The 23,494-nt window shown below is 41.9% G+C and overlaps 1 protein-coding gene and 1 pseudogene across 4 annotated transcripts in view; one reads left to right on the top strand and one right to left on the bottom strand.

Annotated features, from left to right (window-relative positions):
• Window positions 1–23,494, top strand: part of HSF2BP (heat shock transcription factor 2 binding protein) — a 155,771-nt gene that overhangs the window by 1,422 nt on the left and 130,855 nt on the right. For 2 of the 4 annotated variants that reach the window (XM_014584534.2, XM_006169438.3), the window contains exons 1-3: window positions 44–301; window positions 1,110–1,260; window positions 15,180–15,283. In XM_014584534.2, coding sequence (XP_014440020.1) covers window positions 188–301; window positions 1,110–1,260; window positions 15,180–15,283 — 369 coding nt within the window. In that variant the 5' untranslated portion in view covers window positions 44–187. Of the gene's footprint in view, window positions 1–43; window positions 302–1,109; window positions 1,261–15,179; window positions 15,284–23,494 lie in introns of those variants that run through there. The other 2 variants (XM_027768658.1, XM_027768659.1) reach the window with 2 other exon arrangements.
• Window positions 14,033–14,273, bottom strand: LOC102476224 (V-type proton ATPase subunit e 1 pseudogene; annotated as a pseudogene).

The raw sequence follows: 23,494 nt of genomic DNA, 5'->3' as shown, positions 1-23,494 counted from the left end.
TGAAGACACTGGTTGGATATATTTCACTTGACACTTACGCCGGCGTCTGGCCTATCCTTGCAGTTAACAAGTTGAAATGGCCACAAGAGGCAAACCTGAAGCTCGCGGAGCCCACTGCTAGTCTTCAAGGTTGAGGATGCTGCGCGAACTTGACAAGGTTTGAGCCTCGCGGCTCTCCGTTGCGCCTATGTGGGATGTTCCCGCGCTTTCTAGTCACGTAGAAGGCGCCACCGCGCAGGCGCAGAGAGCCAAGGCTGCCTCGGCCATGGGCGACGTTGGAGGCGCCCAGGAAGCCTGCCGGGTTAGTGAGTAGTTCAGTCGCTGCTTACGCCCAGGCGATGGCAGTCCCCGGGGCCTTCCCACCACTGTGTGGTTGTGAGGCCTGGAGACCCCGCAGCCAGCGTAGCTAGGGCAGAGTGGGTGAGTGGCCGGGTATGAGGCGCCTCTGCTTGCCTTGTCTGGAACGACCCAAGGCCAGGGCTAGGAGTTTGAGGGCCACAGTGGGCGTGGGTGGAGATGAAGTCGCACAAGGCCCAAGGCAGAGGCTTGCGGCCTCTGTCCCTGTGGAAGGTCCCAAGGGGATGCCCCAAGGCACTGTTCTTTTGTTTAGGAGCTTGATGTCAGCTTGCGAGAGGATCTGGTTTTCACAGCAAGTGAAATCCTGATGCACATTCTGCTTCAGTCCCACACATATCCTGTGTGCTGCACCTAGCCCTGAGTCTCTGCCTGCCCTGGATGGCCTGCCTGGGCTGCAGTGGCTGGCAGAGGGCTGGGCACACCTAGCAGCAATTGGAGAAAGATGACTTCCTTTCCCACCCTGATTCCCCCTGTGCTGCAATGTTAAAAAAAGTTAAAGTTTTTAGAATAGAGCGCTTGTATGCTCTTAAGGAAAATCTAGCTCCTGGTTTGAATGCTGAGGTTTCAGCACTATAAATGCTTTGTGTGCATTTGTGTACGCTGCACTTTTATTTTCCAGCAGAAGAGGCCGTTAGGTAAAGATACTTTTGAAACAAAATATAAGAGGTATGAAAGGACAGGAAGGGTGTTGCCAGGCAGCTCATTTTTCATCTTAAGGGAAATATAATAATCTTAAAATCTTGTTCTTTTAGCACATGGATACTAAAGAAGAATTCGTTAAAGTCAGAAAGAAGGATCTGGAAAGACTGACAACCGAAGTGATGCAAATCCGGGACTTCTTACCCAAAATAGTAAATGGGGAGATACTGGAAAGCTTCCACAAATTAAAGCTTGTAGAAAAAAGTGAGTCTTAATTCATTTTAATAGTCTTTGGCGGTTCCATCAGGTTTATTGATGTTTGTAAATTAATCATTAGTGAATTTCAAGGTACCATTACTGTCCTTGTAACTACTTTTGGGATCACCAGATAAAGTATAAGAAAGGTGCCCTCAGCTCCATAACTTGGACTCAGTAATTTGATTAAGTACATGTTGGAGGAAAGGTTGCCACTTTTCTGGGAAATCTGTCAGTAGAATAATTATATTGGGTTGTTGGAAGAGTCATGATGTATTTTTCTATGTTTTTCTCTGCAAAAATGTGTTGTAACTTTTCTGACAACCTGATATATTCTTGATACTGAAAAGCGCTACTCTGAAAATTAAGTCCTTGTCTAAGTTAAGGATCTTGCCATGTGGAAACCTTGCATGAAGTTAACTGTCTATGGAGAGAGTTGTATGTATGTTCATTTGTCTCTAAGTGAACTTAAATCTAGCACTGATTTAAATTCAGGCATGTTAGAACTTCTCCATTCAGACTTGAAATTTGAGCTGAGCCATTATGTCAGATATCAGTCTAGAAGCATATTGAAATTCTTGGCAATATTCTGTAATTGATTTAGCACTTGCTTGAATGAAATTGGTTAAATTGTGATGACATTGCTTTTGATAGTTAAGACTAATTTCCCACATTGCGTCTAACTTTTAGTTGTTGCGAGATTTTTCACTGTAGGGCGCATGCGCTTGCCAGACAGACAGAGAGAGACATAGAGACAGAAAGCGAGAAATCACCCCCCAGGGGGGATGGTCACACCGCAATCCCTTCTCCTCCATTCTCCTCTCGGGATCTTGGGCACGCACGCACACGCGCCCGGCGTGAGTTTTAAGCCACCAAGTCCGGGACACGAACCGCGGTCGACTACGTGGGAGTCCAGCGACATAGCCATTACGCTAACTGCTGGTTCCCATGACATTGCTTTTAATAGTTAAGACTAATTTCCCACATTGCGTCTAACTTTTAGTTGTTGCTGTGGGGCTTCTAGAAAAGTGTATCCAGAGTACCCAGGTACTATTTCTAGCAGTAGTCCAGACAAGAGGATATCTTGACCCAAGAATGTGAGTTTTTGGTTTGTGCAAATGGGCCAGCTACATCCAGTTACATGAGAGGATACTCATGGTTACCACAGTTCCCTGCCCTGTTTATATTCTCTTTGAAGTTTTGAGATCCACTTTCTTCTCCTCTGCCCTGTATTGGACCTGGGATAAGATGCCTATGATTCTCTTGCTGGCTGCCAGATGGGCTCTCCAGTGGATGGCATTGCTGGGTGGAGAAAGAAGGTGTAGTGTTTCTTCCTACTTTCTCCCTGCCTTGCAGCTGTTCTCTGGCAGCACCTCCAGTCCCCACTATGTGGACTCCTACCTAGAGGTCTTCTCTACAGTCCCAGCTGTCACTGGACTCCAGAGAATAGTAACACTTTTTTTGTGCTTGTACTTCAGCTCTAGAGCTGTTGCTGGTCCTTGGGCACCTCACCATCTTTTCTTGGGCCCCTTATTCCTACTCTTCCCTCTGTAAGTCATCCTTCCAGTGAAGTTGCAACATCTGGGTTGATTTGTTTTCCATTAGGATTCTGCTAGATAGGCTTGATTATGTTTGGTTGCCCAAACTTCAAGCTGTTGATTTCTTAACTTTCTCACTTCTTATGTCTTACTCATCTAGCAATCTTCTGAGTAATTATTCCTGTGGCTTTATCTCAGGAAAGGAAAATGTTGACTGGCAACAGAGTGTATCAGCCTGCTGGTGGGTTGTAGTTCTCATTGTAAATTAATAAACTGGCATTTTGAGAAATATGTTAGGGTCTCATGAGTTTGTTAGACTGAGTCATTCTTTGGAGAAAAGGCTCCTGTCAAAGTCAGACTAAGTGAGGGCCATAAATGTATTGTGGTGACTTGGTCAAAGTCAGACTTTGGGAGATCTTGCCTTGCAACTTGTGACCTTCCATAGGCTTTGTCCCACTGATCCCACGGATCTCTGTAGCAATTTCTTCTCAGTGGCCTTTGCTAATTCATCTTTCTCTGCTGAAAAGTCTTTATACATATAGTGTGGTTATGTAAGACTTGTGCGTAGGCCCCTTCTCACTTCACTACATGGCTCTTCTGGGCAATATACATACACATAGCTTCAGTTACCATTGTGGTGCCAGTGGTTACTGAATTTATCTCTAACTTTAACTTCTTCCAGCTCAGGGCCCTGTGTGTGACTCTTACTTGGCCTTTCTTTCCATTGTTTCACAGTCATTTCAAATTCAAAATATCTGTTCTATCTTAATCAGTCTAAGACCACCAGAATCAATGAGGGAGCCCACACTTCAGAGTAGTTATGGGCTGTCTCACCAAACAGAAATACAGAACTTGGGGGCAGTATGGAATTTAGGTGAAGTGTAAATGAAGCAGTGTTTCAGTGAGTTCAAAGTAGAGCTGTGTATTAAAGTGTCAATGTCAAGTCTGACTGAAGTAGATTTAGGTCACGTATCCCTGAAAACTACAAAGTTTAGATAGACTTGGAACATTATGTCTAGAAATCTCTTATTTAAAGCTGTGCAGCACTGTGTCTTGCTCCTCTGGGTCACAGTGACTTGGATCCTGCAGGCAAGGTGGAATGTTTCCTTCTTACTAACAGAATTTCAAATAGCAACATTTTTCAGTTGGGATTTTACAGAATGAGGTTTCTTGATGAATAAGAAGTCAGCATTCCTTCAAAGAAAGGGTCATTATGATACTTTACAGTTGAAGTGTGTCTTTGAGAGATAAATTGTTTCCTGTTAACTTGGCAGTTGGCTTTTTCAGAGTCTGTTACCCCAGCCTCACCAATGGCAGGACAGATTTTCACCTTCTCTAAGAAAGCTAACTTTTACTTTCTCACATCTGAGTCGTGGTATTTATTTCCCTACCTTGTCTCACACTGGCCGAGCACAGTCTCCTCACATCAGTACTACCCAGACTGGCAGTGTTCCTTGTTACTGTTGCTACTCCTCATTACCTCAAAACCTGCCTACCAGTAATTCCTATATATTTTATCTCCTCTGTGTGTTGTGAACTCATCAACCTGCCTCTGTTGCCACTGCCATGTTTTGCACAAATCCCTGTCATTACCTCTCTGTACTTACCTGGTAAGGTATGCTTATTCCCCCAGTCCTTTCTGCACCACACTGTGGCCTGGGCAATTCGGTGTGATCATGCTATTTTTTTTTTTTTTTGAGAGGTTTTTGCTATAGGGCGTGTGCACTTGCCAGATAGACAGAGAGATAGAAAGCGAGAAAGCACACCCCCCAGGGGGGATGGCCACGCCGCAATCCCTTCTCCTCCATTCTCCTCTTGGGATCTTGGGCACGCAGGCACATGCGCCCAGCGGGTGTTTTAAGCCACCAGGTTGGGGATGCAAACCGTGGTCGACTACATGGGAGTCCAGCAACATAGCCATTACGCTAACTGCTGGTCCCAATGATCATGCTACTTTTCTGTTTAAGTCTTCAATCACTTCTCCTTGCTGTTATTTATTTTATTTTATTTATTCATTCATTTAATTTTTAATTTGACCAGAGAGACACAGAGGGTGAGAGTGAAAGAGAGAGGAAGTGAGAAAGTAAGCCGCCAGATTCAGGACTCGAACCCTGGTCGGCCTTGTGGGAGTGTCCAGCGCCTTAACCACCACGTCACCTGCTGGTCCCACAACTTCTAAAGTGTTTTAAGAGGTATTTCGAGGTTAATTTCCTGAGAATTTGATATGAGAAGAAAGGAGACCTCTGACTCTGTGCTGGGAAGAATTATTTATTGTCTATAGAGACATCAACTGGAGAGAGAATTATGAAGTGTATACAGAAGTCTGAGCTTTTTTCTTTTATATAGGTTAGTAATTTGACCCCAAATTTATCAGGGCCCAAATGAGAAAGTTACCAGGGTATATTGCATCCATATTCTGGCAGAGTAAAAGGAGTAGGCAGAGTATGGTGACAGGGTTACTTGCAAAGATGTGGCTAAGGCTAAGGGAACCAGCAAGTGGGGAGGGAAGCATTCAGGAAGTAGGAAGAATGGAGCTCTTTCCCATCCCTCCCAGGGGCCTGAAGGAAGGGGAGAGTTGCCAGACTCAGGAAAGGCAAAGCACTGTAGAAGGTGTTTGGTCAGAAAGGCAAAGCCTGGGAAGGGAGACATGGTGGGAAATAAATGCTCCATCCTTAGTCTTCTGTCCTCCATTCTCTGTGGGGTCTGCCACTTAATACATTAACAGGAAGTCAGAGGATAGACTGCTCATTTGCTGGGATATTGACATCAACTTGTTATGAGCATGATGCAGGTTAAGAGTGGATCTGAAAGGGCCCATAGAGTGTCCTGAATATAGAAGAATATAAAGAAGATAGATGGACAGAGGAAGTGGTCAGGCAGTCTAGACAGAAAGGCTAGAGATGGGAATTGAATTTATGCTGCCCCGCAGTCATTCAGTCCTTATCTGTGTGTCAGTAAAGTGAACCCCATGATTGGTTTTTTGAGGAATTTCTTAATTCTCAGTAGAGTTACTTGAGTTCAACAAGTTCACTTGGTTATTTGTGATGGCATCTATTTTTAAGTCTTCCAATGAAGTTAATTGATAAGTTAATCAGGTAGGTGTTTATTGTATGGCAGGCACTACTGGGTGAGGTAGGGCTGTGAAAAGGATACGTTCTGACCCTTTGATTATTTATAGGCTAGCTGGAAAGCTTTGACATACATACGTGAAAAGTTAGCAATGCAAGGTGGTTCCAGTACATTGGCAGTCCAGTGTAGGACAAATTCCTTGTAACATGTTTTCTTCTTAGAAAACACTCCAATGTACTTTACTTTAGAATAAGAAAAGGATTTGGAAGGGGAGTTTTGTTAATGCAAGAAAAAAAAATGCTATCCTTATTCTGGTTCCAATTCTTCTCTTCCCCACTTTGGTTTAAAATTTGTTGACAGCTAAGTAAGGTGTTATTTGGATGGCTTAGAATAAGCCCTTGGATTTCAGTGCATTTAAACTCTTTGAGGTATTTTTAAAAAAAGTGAATCCTGGACTATTCTAATTTTTTCACTTTTTAAAGAAGTTTTCGACACCTGTGAAGAATGCCCAAGAGGATCATTGAGATTATGAAGTTGGAAGGTCTGTTTAAATACAAAGTACTTCCCTGAAAATATCATCAGCGCTATTTATTGATATTTAGTAGGTTTAAGTGTTGGGTGGAGGATTCTTTGTAGAGAATCTTTAATGCAGGCCCCTTTGATGACATTGGTATGAGGTTTATTGAGAGAGAGGTGCACTGTAGGGCTTTCTGGTATCATCTGAGAAGATACTTCAGATTAGTAGATTGAGTCCATGCCTGGAAATGTTTTATTTATTTATTTTTTCCTTTATTTATTTATTTTTTTGAGAGTTTTTTTTTGCTATAGGGTGCGTGCGCTTGCCAGCCAGCCAGAGACAGACAGAAAGCGAGAAATCACCTCCCAGGGGGGTTGGCCACGCCGCAATCCCTTCTCCTCCATTCTCCTCTTGGGATCTTGGGTATGCATGCACATGCGCCTGGCATGAGTTTGAAGCCACCGGGTCCAGGACGCGAACCGTGGTTGACTACATGGGAGTCCAGCGACATAGCCATTACGCTAACTGCTGGTCCCATGCCTAGAAATGTTTTATAAACTTCTGTCTTCCCATAGTGATTAGGACCTTGCAGTTATTTTTGGGTGCAGTGATAATCTTTAAAGAGAATAGATGCTCAGAAGTAAAAACAGGGAGCAGGGGTGGTTAGCATCACAAGTGCTGCTAGAGGAGGATCTTGACCTGAGATAGGACTCTGGGTTTTAACAGTTCTGTATTGATTATTTGAAGGAATCCACAAATATTCATGAGATAGTCATAATCCTTAAGCATAATATTAGAAAAGATAAAACATGTATTGATGATGACAGTATAAAGAAGTATATCTGGCCAGCCTACGGTTGGAACCCACATGCCCAACTGAGTGATTTGAACCTAGGCCTGGTGGCTTGAGAAACATACCTGGCATGTGCCTGTGCATGCCCAAAATTCCAAAGGAGGAAGAAATGGAGAAGGGATTGTGGTTTGAACACCACCACTCCCCCGGCGCGCTCCCCCTCCCCCTGCACACAAACACACCATCTCTCTTCAGGGAGCACATGTGTCCTCTGCAAAACTGAAAACACACACACACACACACACACACACACACACACACACACACACACAAAAAACCCAAAGTATATCAGCTGCCATATGACTGCAGAAAAGGCTCTAAGAATTCCAAGGGGAGGGGGACTGTCAGATGGTATGGTGATTAAGGTACCGAACTCTACCATGGTGGACCACACAGTTTGATTTCCAAACCTGGTGGCTTGCTTTCTCACTTCCTCTTTCTCTCTCTGTCTCTCTGGTGAATGCATGTACCCTATAGCAAATTAAAAATAAATAAATCTCTAAAACATCCCCAAACTCCAAGAGGGAAGGGAATGCTTTATGGCAGAGTTGGATTTAGGAGAGAGTTGAAGGGGCATTCTGGGTAGGAGTGGTTTAGCCAAGTGTGGAGATGGGGGAGCACATGATGCAAAAAGCAAATAAAAATTGATTTAATTTTAGTATGTTGGAGAGTGCTGTTTTCACAATGCAGAGTTAGCACACTCTGTTGTGTGGGGGGTTCATTAGATTCAGCACACAGGTGAAACTTACATGGTGGCTTTCTAGGGTCTCTCTGAATTATTCCTATGACTTATGAAGTACTTAACTGCTTTTCACACTTAACTGTACCTACATTTCTCTGTAGAAGAGTATTTGCTGGAAGTAGGCACAGATTTGGGTGTTCTTCAAGGGTGGCTCTCCACCCACTTCCTCTCCTATTAGTTTCTAAGACCTTGTAGGGTCCAAAATCATCTTGGAGACTGGAGGCTGTGTGCTCTGGGAAAACTGTGTGATTAGAATTTCCTCTCAACTGGAACTGTTTTATGGGTCCTGTATAGGGCTGGTGGTCATCTATGAGGGGAGTTCTGATGAAACCCTAGAAAGTTACTGGAATATAGTTGATCCTTGACAACATGTGTTTGAACTGCACAAGTCCACTGGTACTTAGATTTTTTTCAGTAAATGTATTGGAATTGTTTTTATAATTGTCAGAGAGTGCATACACTTGCCAGAGAGAGAGACAGAGATAGCAAGAGGGAGAGAACATCCTCCAATGAATCATGCTCATGCACAGTCACTTCATTTCTCCATCCTTTTGGGATTTAGGGCACACATACGCATGTGCCTGGCATGTTTATCAAGCTGCTGGGGCTAGGATTGAATCACAATTGGGCATGTGAGATTCAGCTCCTTTAACCACTAGGCTTTAGAACCAGCTCTGGAAAATTTTTTTGAAATTTGTGACAATTGGACAAAACTTTGCAATCAAGAGAAATGTAAATAGGTATACTGTGCAGTATTCAATCATAACTTAAGAAAAGCAGTACACCGTACTGCTGTAATAATTATGTAGCCCCTTTGTTGCGACTATGGAGAGCTCAAGTGTAAGTATCCTCTTAAATCACTATGTGATGCTAATCATCTCTGAGTCATTTGTTCAGTTAGTTGCATATCAGTAAAAGTGATCTCTCTTCTTTTATTTTCCATAGTGTTGATTGCAATACGTAAGGTTCGAATAACACTATACTTAAAAAAAATTTTTTTGGGGGGAGGAACAGCAGATAGTGTAATGGTTATGGCACTGGATTCCCATGTAGTCAACTCGGGTTTGAGTCCCGGGTCTGCCTTAAAATTCACGCTGGGCGCACATGTAGTCAACTGGGGTTTGAGTCCCGGACCTGGCTTAAAATTCACCCTGGGCGCACGTGTGTGTGTGTCCAAGATCCTGAGAGGAGAATGAAGGAGAAGGGGTTGTGGCATGGCCATCCCTCCTGGGGGGTGATTTCTCAGTTACTGTTTCTCTGTCTCTATCTTTCTGGTGAGCACATGTACCCTATAGCAAAAACCTCTCTTAAAAAAAAAAGGATTTTTTTTTTTTTTGCCCATAGGGTACGTGTGCTTGCCAGAGAGAGATGAGGTTGGGGTGGAGAGAGAAGGGGAAAGTGAGATATCCCTTCAGAGAGGATGGCCTCATCATAATCCCTTCTGTTCCATTTTCCTCTCAAGATTCTGAGCACGAAGACACATGTGTTTCTCTAGGACTTGAACTGTGCAGCTAGCCATGTGGGATCCAACGCCTTAACCATCATACCATGGGCTGGCTGAACACCATAACTTTTTTTTTTTTTCCTAGAATTTTGCCATAGAGCACGTGTGCTTTCCAGAGAGAGGCAGAGAGAAGGAAAGTGAGAAATCATCCCCTAGAGGGGATGGCCATACATGTGCATGTGCCTGGTGTGTATTTCAAGTCATCAGGCCCAGGATTTGAACCACAGTTGGTCATGTGGCATCTGGATCCCTTAAATACTAGGCTGGTCAATATAAACAGATATACTGTGCTTTTTCTTCTTTGTTTTTCTTTTTTTGGAGAGGTTTTTTTTTGCTGTAGGGCACATGTGCTCACCAGAAAGACAGGGAGAGATAGAGAGACAGAAAGCGAGAAATCACCCCCCAGGGGGATGGCCATGCCGCAATCCCTTCTCCTCCATTCTCCTCTTGGGATCTTGGGCACGCACGCACATGCGCCTGGCGTGAGTTTAAGCTGCCAGGTCCGGGACTCGGACCCCAGTCAACTACGTGGGGGTCCAGTGACATAGCCATTACGTTAACTGCTGGTCCTGATATGCTGTGCTTCTAACTCCCTTGGTTGTTCTTGGGTCTACTGTACTACTTGCAGGGAGTGGCCAAATCTGGGCAGAAAAACTTTTAAAGTAGATAAAGTGGAGATCTACAGAGAGCAAGCAAAAGCTCTACTAAAGATACAGTCTGCTACCGCACTGCAGGGCAGTCCAGGTTCAAGAAAGCTGAGTGTCAGCCAGAGAACGCCAGGAGAAGCTTGTTTAAAACCATGCTCAATAGCTGCAGACAATAATAGGAAACCCCTGCCTTTACCTGCCCTATAAGCATAGACCCTATAAAAGATTGAGTATGTGACGGCCAGTGGCCAAGGCGATCTCCACACGGAGACACCGGGACTGCTCCATCCCTGCTTTTTTCTGTGTATCCTTTTTCAGGTCTCTCAACTGCTTCGCCTCAGGGTTCTAGGTCTTTTCACCACCAGGCTGTGGCAACTATTTATTGTGTGCCCCCTGAAAAGATAGTTGAAGTCCAGCCTCCAGTTCCTTAGAATGTAGCCTTATTTGGAAATGGGATTTTCACAGAGATAATCAGATTAAAATGAGGCCACTATGGTGGGTCCTAATTTAGTATGATTGGTGTCCTCTTAAAAAGAAGAAACTTGGATGCAGAGATAGTCTGCACTGAGGGAAGACAGTGTGAAGGAATGCAGGGAGAATGCCACATGAAGATGGAGGCAGAGATTGGAATTAGGCTGCCAGAGGGCGGAAGAGAGAAGGAAAGTCTTTCCCTTATAGATTTCAGAGGGAGTGCAACTCTGCTGACACCTCGATTTCAAATTTATAGCCTACAGACCCATGATAATACATTTTTGTTGTTCTGAGTCATCCAGTTTGTGACCTTTTGTTACCATAGCCCCATGGTTTTGGTATTTTTTTCTTGGCTATTTTTATCAAAACCAAGCATTTTTATAGCAACATGGGGCAGTTGATGATTTATTATAAACATACTAGGTGATAAAAGATAGACATTGGTCCCATTCATATAGTTTTAATTTATTTGATTGGTATTTTAGAAACCCTATCTTTTATTTGTAGCTATGATATAATTTATTTGATTGGTGTTTTAGAAACCTTATTTTTCACTTCACTTTGATTTAGATTGTTTCTCTATATTGGTAGTCTTTCTAGACCTTGCCACCCTTTCATTTAGTTAACATAATTAAATTAAGGTGTCTCCTTTGTTTTGAATGCTAATAATTAGCAGTTGAAATAGAGTCTAGATTGAGTGACTGACTGCCCCCTTCTCTATTTAATACTGTGGCTGGGTAAGATAATGTCTTGACTGTATATAAAGTATCACTCATTGGCCATATTATTTCTTCTCTTCTTTCTTAAAATATTGCAAAAGAATATGTTTGAATTATAGAGAAATGAGACATAGAGATAAACCAAAGTAGCTATGTGTTTTTCTCTTTTCAAGGACTAGGAGAGGAATGCATAAAGAAGTGAAATTCATTCATGTGACAAATATTTATGTATTGCTGTATTTATGTATACATGTCTAGGCATTGAGTCATAGCATGAAGCAAAACTGATGAAAAACCCTGTCCTCTTGGTGGTTGTAGTAGACAATGGGCAAACTTGAAAATGCCAGGTGGGAGTTTGAGGAGGCATCATCAGTGGTCCTATCTGGCCACAGGGTGGCGACCGTATACAGCAGAAAGGCACTTGCCTGTCTGTGTACCTGGTATGGATGGGTGTGGCCTCCTTGACAGAGGCCCTGAAATTCTATGCAGTTGCCTATTACAGACTGGGACGGTTTAGCTTTGTTCTGTTAATGTGTTAACTTATATACTAGGTTACATATAGCTATGTAAAGCAAGAGATTATGAAATTACCTCAATGAAAGGATCTTTTGGATGGTCAGAATTAATTCCTACAGATTTTTATGTGTGATAAGACTTGCAGAGATAAGACTTGTAATTTCTTTATTTTTTTTAAAAGAATTATTTTATTTAACTTTATTTATTTATTTATTTATTTATTTTAATTTTACCAGAAAGGAACAAGTGAGAGAGAGAGAGAGAGAGAGAGAGAGAGAAGGAAAGTGAGAAAGCAAGCCACCAGGTTCGGGATTCGAACTGCTTTTCGGCTATGTGGGCGTCCAGCGCCCTTAACCACCACGCCACCTACTGGCCCCCGAGATGTAATTTCTTATCTTCTTTACTTTTAAGTAATATATAGTTTAATAATAGAAGAAAAAATTCAAGAGTTAATTGCAAAGAAAAAAAATTTAAACCATAGATAAGCTTATTTTAGGTCATTATTTATTTTATTTTTTGTCTCATTTGGGACATATTTCATGTATGATTGTAGTTTATGTGTATAAATATCTTTTAATTTTCTTACAAATATGCAACTCTTTCTAAAAAAGCATAGTGCTTGATTGACAATTGATTTAATGGGTGGCCAGGATTAGTGTGATAAGAGAATCCCAGTAAAACTCATTTTGTGACACAATGTATTTTGAAAGATCAGAGAAGAAGACTCTGATTTAAAGGAAAAGAAATTGGTCAAAGTTACTTTGCCCTAGTTCCTAAGAAACTTTTTAAGAGAAGTTTTGCCAAGCAATTTCACAATGTCTAGTTGGTCTGAATATTTACCTCTAAGTTCTAAACTTTCTTCCAATATTTTTTCTAGGGCTAAGGCCTCTAGAACACTTAGAGCCCCCTTTTATTTCTTCCTCCAGAAGGAAGGGCTGCCCATGTTGTTCTAGGTAGTCCCCACATATTTCTCATTAGGCTTCTTTTGCCTCCTTGGAGACCTAGGGAATAGAGCCCACCCTTGTCTTCTGTCTGCACTCACTCTAGGCAGTGTCTGTCAGTCTTTCCTTCCAGGTGGGGATGTGCTATCCCTAGGTTTTTAGCTCTTTGGGGCTTTCTCACTATCACAGAGAGTCTCCCACTCTCTTCCACGTTTTACCCTTTTGCATTCCTGTGGCTAGTGTCCTCCTCTGCTGTTGGTGGTTGTGTGTTGATTTCATTTGGTGAGAGATGAGACAATCTGTTGTTCTGAAGCAGTTCTCAGACAGCATCAGCCTCACCTGGGGATTTAGAATTGTAAATTCTTAGGCCCACCCCAGACCTACCAAATCAGAAGCTCTGTAGAGGAAGCTCAGTAGTTTGTGTTGCCAAGTTGTCTAGGTGATTCTGATGTACACTGAAGTTTGAGAATCACTGTGCTAAGGCATTGTCACTTCAATTGGAGATGTTATACTGTTAGCTCTTAGCACTTTTCCCCTCAAATCTTGCTATATCTTGGCATAAAAACTGATAATTTCTCAGCCCTCGAGGTTAAAAATTTCAATTGTGTATGTGTATGAGGTTTTTAAAAATTTTTTTAATTTTAATTTTTTTTTTTTATGTCAGCATTTCCATCTGTCTCTGCCTTCCAGCTGGGACCACAGGCAAATGTTACCACACCCTGCTCTTTTTCTTTTTGCTTTCCATAGAAAGCAGAAAAATAATTTATTCCAAAAGATAGTAGAAATAAATTTATCCTGAAAATATAGTTTGGTATAATTCAGTGGGGGCATAGCTTCCCTCCAAAACAGGGGGAGGCCTCTTACTGACAGCCCCACTGGAGGCTTCTGTCTTGCAGCAGTTTTTAAAAACTTAGCTGATTCCCATGTGGTGAGCAGACAAGAGCCTTCTTCAAATACACAAATCCCAGGGAGAAAGTAATGTATTTCTCAGAAGAAATGCATCTTTTGTCTCGGAAGAATGGATAAACATTTCGTGGAGCTGGCATAGTTCAGGTTAAGCAGACACATAATTCATCAAAGCATAAAAAAAGGTGATGGAAAAAGTACTGTGTTGTAGAATAAGATGTTCAAATATAACATGAACATTTAAGGCAGTTGATGCTCAAAATAGGTAAGTCAAAGAAGGTGGTCTGGTTTGGAGGTGATTTTGGATCTAGAAGGAATTCTCTTGACCCCATTCTGAGCACTAGAGCACATGTCTTCCTCAAGGCCAAAGATGCTTCAGATACCAGATGGTTTCATTATTCAGCTGCGGTCCAAAGAGAGAGTTGAATTGGGCCAGAATTGCAACCAGCCAAAAGAAATAGCAATAAACAGACCACCAACCTGTTGATGATAACTCCATGTTTAGGAACCTTAGGGAAGAATCAGGACATAAGAAAACTGACGAGGCCCCAGAATATGCTTATCACAGTGAGGGGCACCTTGAGGCTGTGATATGCCATTCTTGCCATGGGAGTTGCCATTCCCTGCCTTGTCACCTCACTTCAGTCCCACTCCACCCTGCTCTTTTTTAGCCAGAGTCTTGCATTTTTGCCCAGGCCAGCCTTGAGCTTATAGTTCTGCCTCAGCCTCCCTAAATTGCTGTGCATGCCACCACATCCAGCCTTTAGGTTGGACTGAGAATCAAACCCAGGCCTCCTATGAGGTCCCAGCCTGTGGGGTACAGTGAGCAGTGTGCACCATTGTGGTTGGGTCTGACTGACAGTATTATTTATTTAAAGCTGATAAAAACTTCTGGTTGATTTATTGATGTGATACTTTAGGGATTTTTGTTGGCCATTTGACTCATCAACCAAATGGGTTCCTTGGATAGGAAGTATGCATAGTTCCCACCCTTTCACTCTGGCATTTTCTTGTCTTGATCATCATGTTCTCCCCCCTCTATTGACTACTATAGCAGTTGTTCCCATTGACTCAGTCTGCCAGTTGGTGGGACCAGCTTTGTGAATCAGTCTGTCCTGGCTCTATCTCCTCACTGAACTGCCTTCTGCTTTTTTGTGGAGCAGATGTAAGTCTTTGCCATGAGGCAGGCTTCACAGCTCTGCCTTAAGTCCTTTAAATAACACATTTTCTGAGGCCTGGAGTACAAGTCTGGCAGTAAGTGAGGCCTTGAAAACACAAAATAGAAAACAAAAAAGTCCTTCTGCTGGACTAAAAACTGATAAGAATGTAAAATCAGGACTTTTAGAATATTGGTTATTCAAGGACCGTTTAGAAATTAGAGATATTGAATAGTCCCACCTAAGAAATCAGTATAGGTTTTTACTAAGAGAAGATGAGACAAAAGATGCTGAGGAGAGCTTAGCAATTTGATATATCTTGTGTATTTTTATATCTGTTTCTTTTAGACCTGGAAAAAAAACAGCAAGAATTAGAGCAGCTGAAAATGGATTGTGAGCACTTTAAAGCTCGCCTGGAAACTGTGCAAGCTGACAGTGTGAAAGAGAAGAAGGTATGGTGCATAGGGCAGGCTCCTACAATGCCAGTCATGTCTGTGGTCAGGAAATGGTGTTGGTTTACAGTGATTCACTTGTAATAAGCAGTGAGTCTGAATTTTCAACTTTAATCTTTAATAGATTAGTTTTAAAATGTATAAATGCTGAGTGGGTGGGAAACTAGATGATCAGTTGGATTGTAATAACCATTTAATGTGTAGATCATTCCCTTGGTACCTTTTTTTTTTTGGTTTTAAATTCTCAATGGGCCTGTATACTTGCCAGAGAGAGACGGGAGAGATAGAAAGGGACAGAGAGAAAGCATCCCCCAGAAGGGGTATGGTTACTTCACAATCTCTTCTCTATTTCTCTATCCTGTGAAGATTTTGGGTATGCATATATATGCACCTGGCATGATCCTCAAGCCACTTGTACTGGGATTCAAACTGTAGTCAGACATATTGGATCAAGCTCCCTAACCATTAGGCTGTCAGACTGACCCAACACTCAGTGACTTTAATTTTTTAATTTAAAGGTCTACTTCAAAACATAAAGATTCATAATATACTAAGAATCTTGTGGAAAAAAATATTGTGTACATAATGACTTATAATTGATGGTAGATATATTAAATGATAAGTATTTGTGATTTGGGAGTTACTGAATGATAGTTTAGAAATAACTACTTTAATTTTATTATTAGGAGAGACTAGTATTTCTTAAAAATTACATATTAACTTTTACTTTAGAATGACATAAATTATTTTCTCTTTGTAAAACAAACTATCCTGCTACTTGTCAAATTTGGGGCCTGAGTGTATTTTTATTTTGAATAATGAAACAGTAATGTACTAATTATAGCAGCTAGTATGTGTTGAACGTCTACTGTGTGGTGGTCAGTAGTAAGCACCTGTCTGGGCATCTCATGTGCTCTTACCAGCCACAGGTGAATCAGTAGGTACCACTAACTTAGAGAAGTTGAAGCAGCGTTCACAGGGTCATCCTGCCTGTGTGCTAAGCTTTGTCTCATACCTCCTCTTTATGAAAGGAATTCTGAATGTCTGTATTTGCAACAGAGGTTTTCTAAACCCAGGAAATTTTATAGAGATTATAATATTGAACAGTAGTGCATGTGGACTCACCAGAGAGAGAGACAGAGAGGGGAAGTGAGAAATCAACCCTCCCATACCACCAGGTTGATGGCCACATGGCAGTCACTTCCCCATTCTCCTCTCAGAATTTTGGACACACATGCACACATGCTTGGTGTACTCTTCTTCTTCTTTTTTTTTAGAGAGAGATTTTTGCTATAGGGCTCATGCACTCTCCAGAGAGACGGAGAGAGAAAGCAAGAAATCACCTACTTGGGGGATGGCCATGCTGCAATCCCTTCTCTATTCTCCTCTCGGGCTTTTGGGCACACACGCACACGCACCTGGCATAAGTTTTAAGCCTCTAAATCTAAAACTTGAACCGTGATTGACTACATGAGATTCCAGCAACATAATTATTATGTCATTCACTGGTCCTACTTGGTGTAATTTTCAAGCTGCTGGGTCCAGGACTTGGACTGTGCAACCAGCCATGTGGGATCCAGTGCTTTAACCTTCATGCCCCCTGCTGACCCCAGTTTTACTCTTAAATCTGAGTTAAGCACCACATATTTAAAGTTCAAATTTGAGTCTTGCCATACCTCTTTAGATCATAATAAAATAAAATGGCTGCCTGGTCAGTTCATCTGGGCTTGAATGTTTCATATTCTGAAAGAGGTTGACCAGTAGGCAAGAAGGAATTTGCTAAATATTAAAAATATAATTTATTAGTCTAATCCTTCTGTAAACTGCTGAAATATCTTTGTTAAGGTTGAAGCTTAAATCGAGCAGAATCTTAGATTTCCTTTTTGTAAAAAATCAATAGGCATAGGAAAAATGCTTGTTTTGTGGCATTTCAGATGTGATGCATAGAAACGAACTACTCTAACAAATGCCAGTATGGAAGAATGAAATGGCCGTCGTGAAGGAGTGTCAAATAACCAGGATATTCTCACCCTCTTATTTTGACCCAGTTAAGATGTGGGAATGTTTTATATTAAACCATTTTCTATTTCTAGCTGAGTTTCTTGTTGAGTAATTCTGTTCGTTCAATGCAGATGTAACTTCTGCAAGTTTGCTCTAATAGGGCAGTTGCTCCTCCAGCCTTTCCTATAGCCTTCTTGTGGTCTCTGTCCAGGCCTGTACAAATTATAAGGAAGGACTCTGGAACCGTATTTTATAGTTAAGGAACCAGGAAAGAATCAAAGAATGATATCTTAAATTAGATTATGGGTGAAAATTGCAAGACAGAAGTTACTGAATTCAGTATGTAAGAAAAGGTCAGGTACAAAGTATGGAGTCAAAATCATAAAGAAGTGTACTGTGTGAGCAGCAGCTCCTGAACCTCTAAAAGAAAAGCCACTGAACAAGGAAGGTGTTTCCTGGCCTCTGTAGAGATGCTTCCTCCACAGTGATTGATTGGATCAGTGGAGGTGGCAATTTGGGATTTAATACCTGCTTATGATGGGAGGAAGACAGCTAGGAGAGTCCTGGCAATAGCAACCTTTGAACTCTGGAATGAAGACCTGGCTTCCTGGTATAGGCATAGCTGTGAGAGAATCTTGAAGAACTTTGTTTAAAGTTAGATATCTTTTTTTACAAAGTTATCTGCTTGAGGAGTTTTCTAGGTGTTAACCTGACTTTCTACAATATATGAAATTATCATAGATAATGTGCTGATCTGTTTTCACTTTGAGAAACAGGTGTCTTAGATGCTTACTTATGATTTTATCTTCTTCACGTGTTGTTTTCTTATGGCATTCACCTTTTTGTTTTTGTTTTAGTTTTCTATAAGGCACACACACTGCAAAGAAAGACAGAGAGAGAGGGGGAAGTGAGAAATCAGCCCCTGGGGGGATGGTCGTTATGCGTTCCCCTCTCCTTCATTCTCTTGGGACTTTGGGTATATACACATGAGCCTGGCATGTTTCTCAAGTTGCTGGGTCCGGGACTTGAACCATGCTGTTGGCCATGGGATCCAGCCACCTCAACTTCCACACCACCTGCTGGCCCAGCATATACCTTTAAGAGTCAATAAACTAACAGAAATGTGAACTGCTAAATTTTGTTATCCATACATTCATTACCTGTCTATTTATATATTGGGTCATTGGAAAAGTCATGGTGTATTTTTCTATGCAAAAATGTGTTATAACTTTTCCAACAACCCAATATATTTGTGAGAGAGAGCATTATGGGTGGGAGGGAGAAAGAAACTTATTTATTCTGTTTGAAGAATTACTTTTAACATTTTATTCATTATTGTTTTCTAATTTGATCAGAGAGAGAGACAGAGACAGAGAGAGAGAGAGAGAGAGAGAGAGAAGGAAAGTGATAAAGCAAGCTGCCAGGTCTGGGAATTGAACCACGGTTGGCCATGTGGAAGTCCAACACCTCAATCACCACTCTACCTGCTGGCCCCAAGAAAGGTACTTTTTACAGGTTTCACTTGTGTTGCGATCTTCCTACCCCAGCCTCCCAGTTAGCTAGGAACACAGGTACATACCTACTCCTGGTCTGTTTACATTGGACTTGGAACTGATCCTGGGTCTCTCATGTGGTCCTAGCCACAGTGGTGACTGGGCCATATCTATATTTTTTATGTCAGTGTATGTTTTCATTTCCCTGTGATACATGCCTAACAATAAAATTGTAAAGTCATGAGATAAGTGCCTGTTTATTTTTTTCCTTTTTTGGAGAGGTTTTTGCTATAGGGCACATGTGCTTGCCAGAGTGACAGAGAGAGACAGAGAGACAGAAAGCGAGAAATCACCCCCCGGGGGGTTGGCCTCGCTGCAATCCCTTCTCCTCCATTCTCCTCTTGGGATCTTGGGCACGCACTCGGGCACGCACTCATACACGCCCGGCTTGAGGGTCCAGGACTTGAACCGCGGTCGACTACATGGGAGTTAAGCGACATAGCCATTATGCTAACTGCTGTTCCCAGTGCCTGTTTAATTTTTTTTTTTTTTGGAGAGGTTTTTGCCATAGGGCTCGTCAGACAGAGAGAGAGAGAGACAGAGAGACAGAAAGTGAGAAATCCCCCCCCAGGGGGGATGGTCATGCCACAATCCCTTCTCTTCCATTCTCCTCTTGGGATCTTGGGCACGCATGCACATGCGCCCGGCGTGAGCTTTAAGCTGCTGGGTCCGGGACGCGAACCACAGTTGACTATATGGGAGTACAGTGACATAGCCATTATGCTAACTGCTGGTCCCAGTGCCTTTTTAATTTTTAAGACATTGTAGGGGATTGAAAAATGGCGCCCTGCAGGCTGGAAAGACCTGTGTGCCCGGTGCTCTGGGCTGCCACCCTGCTCCTTGCTTTGGGTGTGGAAAGGGCTCTGACACTACCCGAGATACACACTCTGTGTCCAGGGAGTGTGCAAAATTTGTCAAAAGTGGACCTTTCTGGTGAATGTACACCAGAGCTAATGCTGGATGCCTGCTGCTACCTGAATCAGAAAGGCACCATCTTGGGGTGAGGCAGGAAAAGACAACCCTGGATGCTGGAAAACAGTTCCCAGACCAGAGTGCACAGGCTTGCCTGATTTACCATTGGTATAAATGTTGGTTCCTATTTTGGAGGCATCTAAACTGATTCTTAAACTTTTAAATTTGTTATAGCAATCTTGGCTAGGTAAACAACCTTGTGTTCTCCCTACATGAAACTGCATAAAAGCCTATTTTTCCCTGAAAAATAAAAAAGTAGTTGTGAAATTGTTTCCCAAAATGGCTATACTGTTTTACATTCTCACTAGCAATGTTCTAGTGATCTGCTTTCTCCATAACCTATCCAGGTATGGTTTGATCACTACTTTTTATTTTAGCCATTCCGATAGGTGTTTTTTTTTTTTTTTGAGAGATTTTCTCTATAGAGCGCATGCGCTCGCCAGACAGAGAGAGACATAGAGACAGAAAGCGAGAAATCACCCCCCAGGGGGGATGGTTACGCCGCAATCCCTTCTCCTCCATTCTCCTCTCAGGATCTTGGGCACACATGCACACACGCCCAGCATGAGTTTAAGAAACTGGGTTCAGAACTTGGACTGTGGTTGACTACGTGGGGGTTCAGTGACGTAGCCATTACATCATCTGCTGGTCCCATTTTCTTCTTCTTTTTTTAAATATCTTTAAGTTTGAATTCTTTTTTTTTTTTAAATGTACCTTTTATAAATGTCAATTTATTTGCTTCTTCCATCGGAGAGACAGAGAGACAAGAACTCCCAACAGGGTCTTTTTGTTGTGATCCACAGCTAATCGCAACTGACCTAGATCATGGACATGTGTGCCTAGGGTGCTCAGGGAGGTACCAGAATACGAACCCAGGACATTTTTTTGGGGGAGAGGTTTTTGCTATAGGGCGCGTACACTCGCCAGACAGACAGAGAGAGACATAGAGACAGAAAGCGAGAAATAACCCCCCAGGGGGGATGCTCACGCCACAATCTCTTCTCCTCCATTCCCCTTTTGGGATCTTGGGCACGCATGCACACGAGCCTGGTGTGAGTTTTAAGCCACCGGGTCCGGGATGTGAACTGCAGTTGACTACGTAGGAGTCTAGCGACATAGCCATTACGCTAACTGCTGGTTCCCCCAGGACCTTTCTTTTGTGGATGCAGTTGCATTAGCACTGTGCCACCACCTGGCATAGTTTGAATTTTTGATATATACAAAATGCAAGTTCTTTGCTGGATATGTGATTTATAGATATTTTCTCCCAGTCTGTAGCTAGTCTTTTCATTTTCTTCACAGGTTCCCTTACAGAGTAAACATTTTAAATTGTGATGAAGTTCAGTTTATCGATTTGCTTTTCTTTCATAGATTGGTGTTATGTCTAAGAACTTTTTGTCTAGCCCTAAGGTCTCAAAGATTTACTCCTTTTTTTCATTAAAAAAATTATTTCATGATAGAGAACATGTGTGTGTATGTGTGCACGTTAAAGAGAGAGACAAGAGAAAGGGGTATCCTTGAGAGGGTCTTATCATGTGGCAATCCCCTTCCTCCAGCCCTGCAATTCTTTGGAGTCTTGGGCATATGCACACACACTTGACGTGTTTCAGCTTATTTGGGCCTGTGACCCAAAACTGTGGTCAGTCATGTGGCTTCCAGCATTCCAAGACACTACTGACTATGCTATCTAGGTTGGGCCTTTTATAACAGTTCTATTATACACACACACTCTCTCTTTCACATTTTTAAATAGAGTCTCACTGCCTACCAATTCTTCTGCCTTATACACTCAGCTGGAACCACTAGCGCATTCCACAATGTCCTGCTATTTTTTCAAACAGGGTCTTACTATGTTGCCCAGGTCTGCCTGAAGATTGCAGCCTTCTTGCCTCTACTTCCTGGAGTCACTGGGACTACAGGTGCATGCCACTATGCCCACCCATCCTGTAGATTGAACCGAAAATTGAATCTGGGCCTCCCATGAGGCCTCCAACCGTGGAGCATAGTGTCTTAGTGCATGTCACTGAAGCTGGACCAATATTTTACATTTAAGTCTGTGATCCATTTTGAGTTAACTTTTATATATGGTGTGAGAGTTAGGTACACAATAACAATAATACAGTTCTTTTATTTTGGTTTGTGGTTGTTTACTTGCACAAGAACATTTGTTGAAAAAATGGAACAAGCAGGTGACATGGTGGTTAAAGGCACTGGACTCCCACATGGTTGACCATGGTGTGAATCCCGTACTTGGCGACTTGCTTTCTTATTTTCCCTCTCTCTGTCTCTCTCTACTGAGCACATGTGCCCTGTAGCAAATTTTTAAAAAAAAGATAATTAAAATTAAATAATTAAAAAAAAAAAGAAAAGAAAAAGAAAAGACTTGTTCCTTTGTCAAAAGTCATTTGGGTGTATAGGGCTCAGTCTACTCTGGTTCATTAATCTCTTCCTCCACCTATACCACACTGTCTTGATTACTGTGGCTATGCAGTAAGCCTTAACATTGGGTAAAGTGATTCTTCTCATTTAATTCTACTTTTTCAAAACTGTCTTTTTTCTAGTTCCTTTACTTTTCCACATACATTTTAGAATAATTTTTTTTTTTTTTTGTTATAAGGAGCATGGGCTCACTGGAAGGGAGAGAGAGAGAGATTCAGAAAAAGGGAAAGGGAGAAATCACCCTCTATATGATGACCACACCACAATCTCTTCTCCTCTTTGAATTTTGGGTACATATACACACATGCTCAGTGTCATTTTCAGGCTACCCGATCCAAGACTTGAACCATGGTCAGCCATGTAGGAGTCTAGCATCTTAACCACAAATCCTCTTGCTAGCACTGAATAAGTTTGTTTATGCCTACAGAAATCTTACTGGGATTTTGATAAGATTTGTGGTATATCCATACATCAGTTTGTTGAAAATTAATGTTTTTCTGAGAAGAAGACTTCTCCATGGCTCCTGAGAACTAGTGATTTCAGGGAAAAAAAAGAAATGAAGATTTTCTACTGATAATTCAGCCTCCAGCCCACAAACTCGAGTGGTAGGGAGCCCCTTTGTCTCTGTATCTGCCTCTGTCTCTCTCTGCCTCTGTCTTCTCATATTTTTGTAATTTTTCCTTTAAAAATATTTTTAAGGTAAAGTATTATTTTGCTATCAGCCCTGCCTTTATCTCACTAATAATCCTTTCCCCCACTTGTCCAGGAGAGGCAAGGGGCAGGCCTTCAGAAGAAGACTTCTCCATGGCTCCTGAAAACTAGTGATTTTGCACAGCGCTCAAGTGCACTGTGCAGTTTTTTTATATTTTGCTTTTTTAAAATTTTTTTTCATTTTTTTTCTGTTTCTTTGTTCTTTTGTTTTTCTCTGACCACCCCCCCCCGTTCCTTTTGTTTTTCTTTTATCTCATCACTCTTCTCCTCAGTCTCCATCTCTGTGTTTCTAGACAGATCTAAGGGAACCATAGCCAAACATCCAAATACTTTTAGGGTTAACGTATTCCTAAATATCCACGGAATTTGCTGCCCAAAGGGATAAAAACAGAACAGCAAAGCGATTCCACATTACCTCCTTCTGCATGCTCCTGAATGCTCAGATTGAACTTCAAGAATTAGGAAGAAACACACCATCCATCAGATGACTAGAAATAACCACAGGGCCACAAGAAATATGGGAAAGCAAGAAAAT

Source organism: Tupaia chinensis, unplaced genomic scaffold, assembly GCF_000334495.1.
Source record: "Tupaia chinensis unplaced genomic scaffold, TupChi_1.0 Scaffold147038_1, whole genome shotgun sequence".
NCBI lineage: Eukaryota > Metazoa > Chordata > Mammalia > Scandentia > Tupaiidae > Tupaia > Tupaia belangeri.
This window is presented reverse-complemented; position numbering and strand designations above follow the sequence as displayed.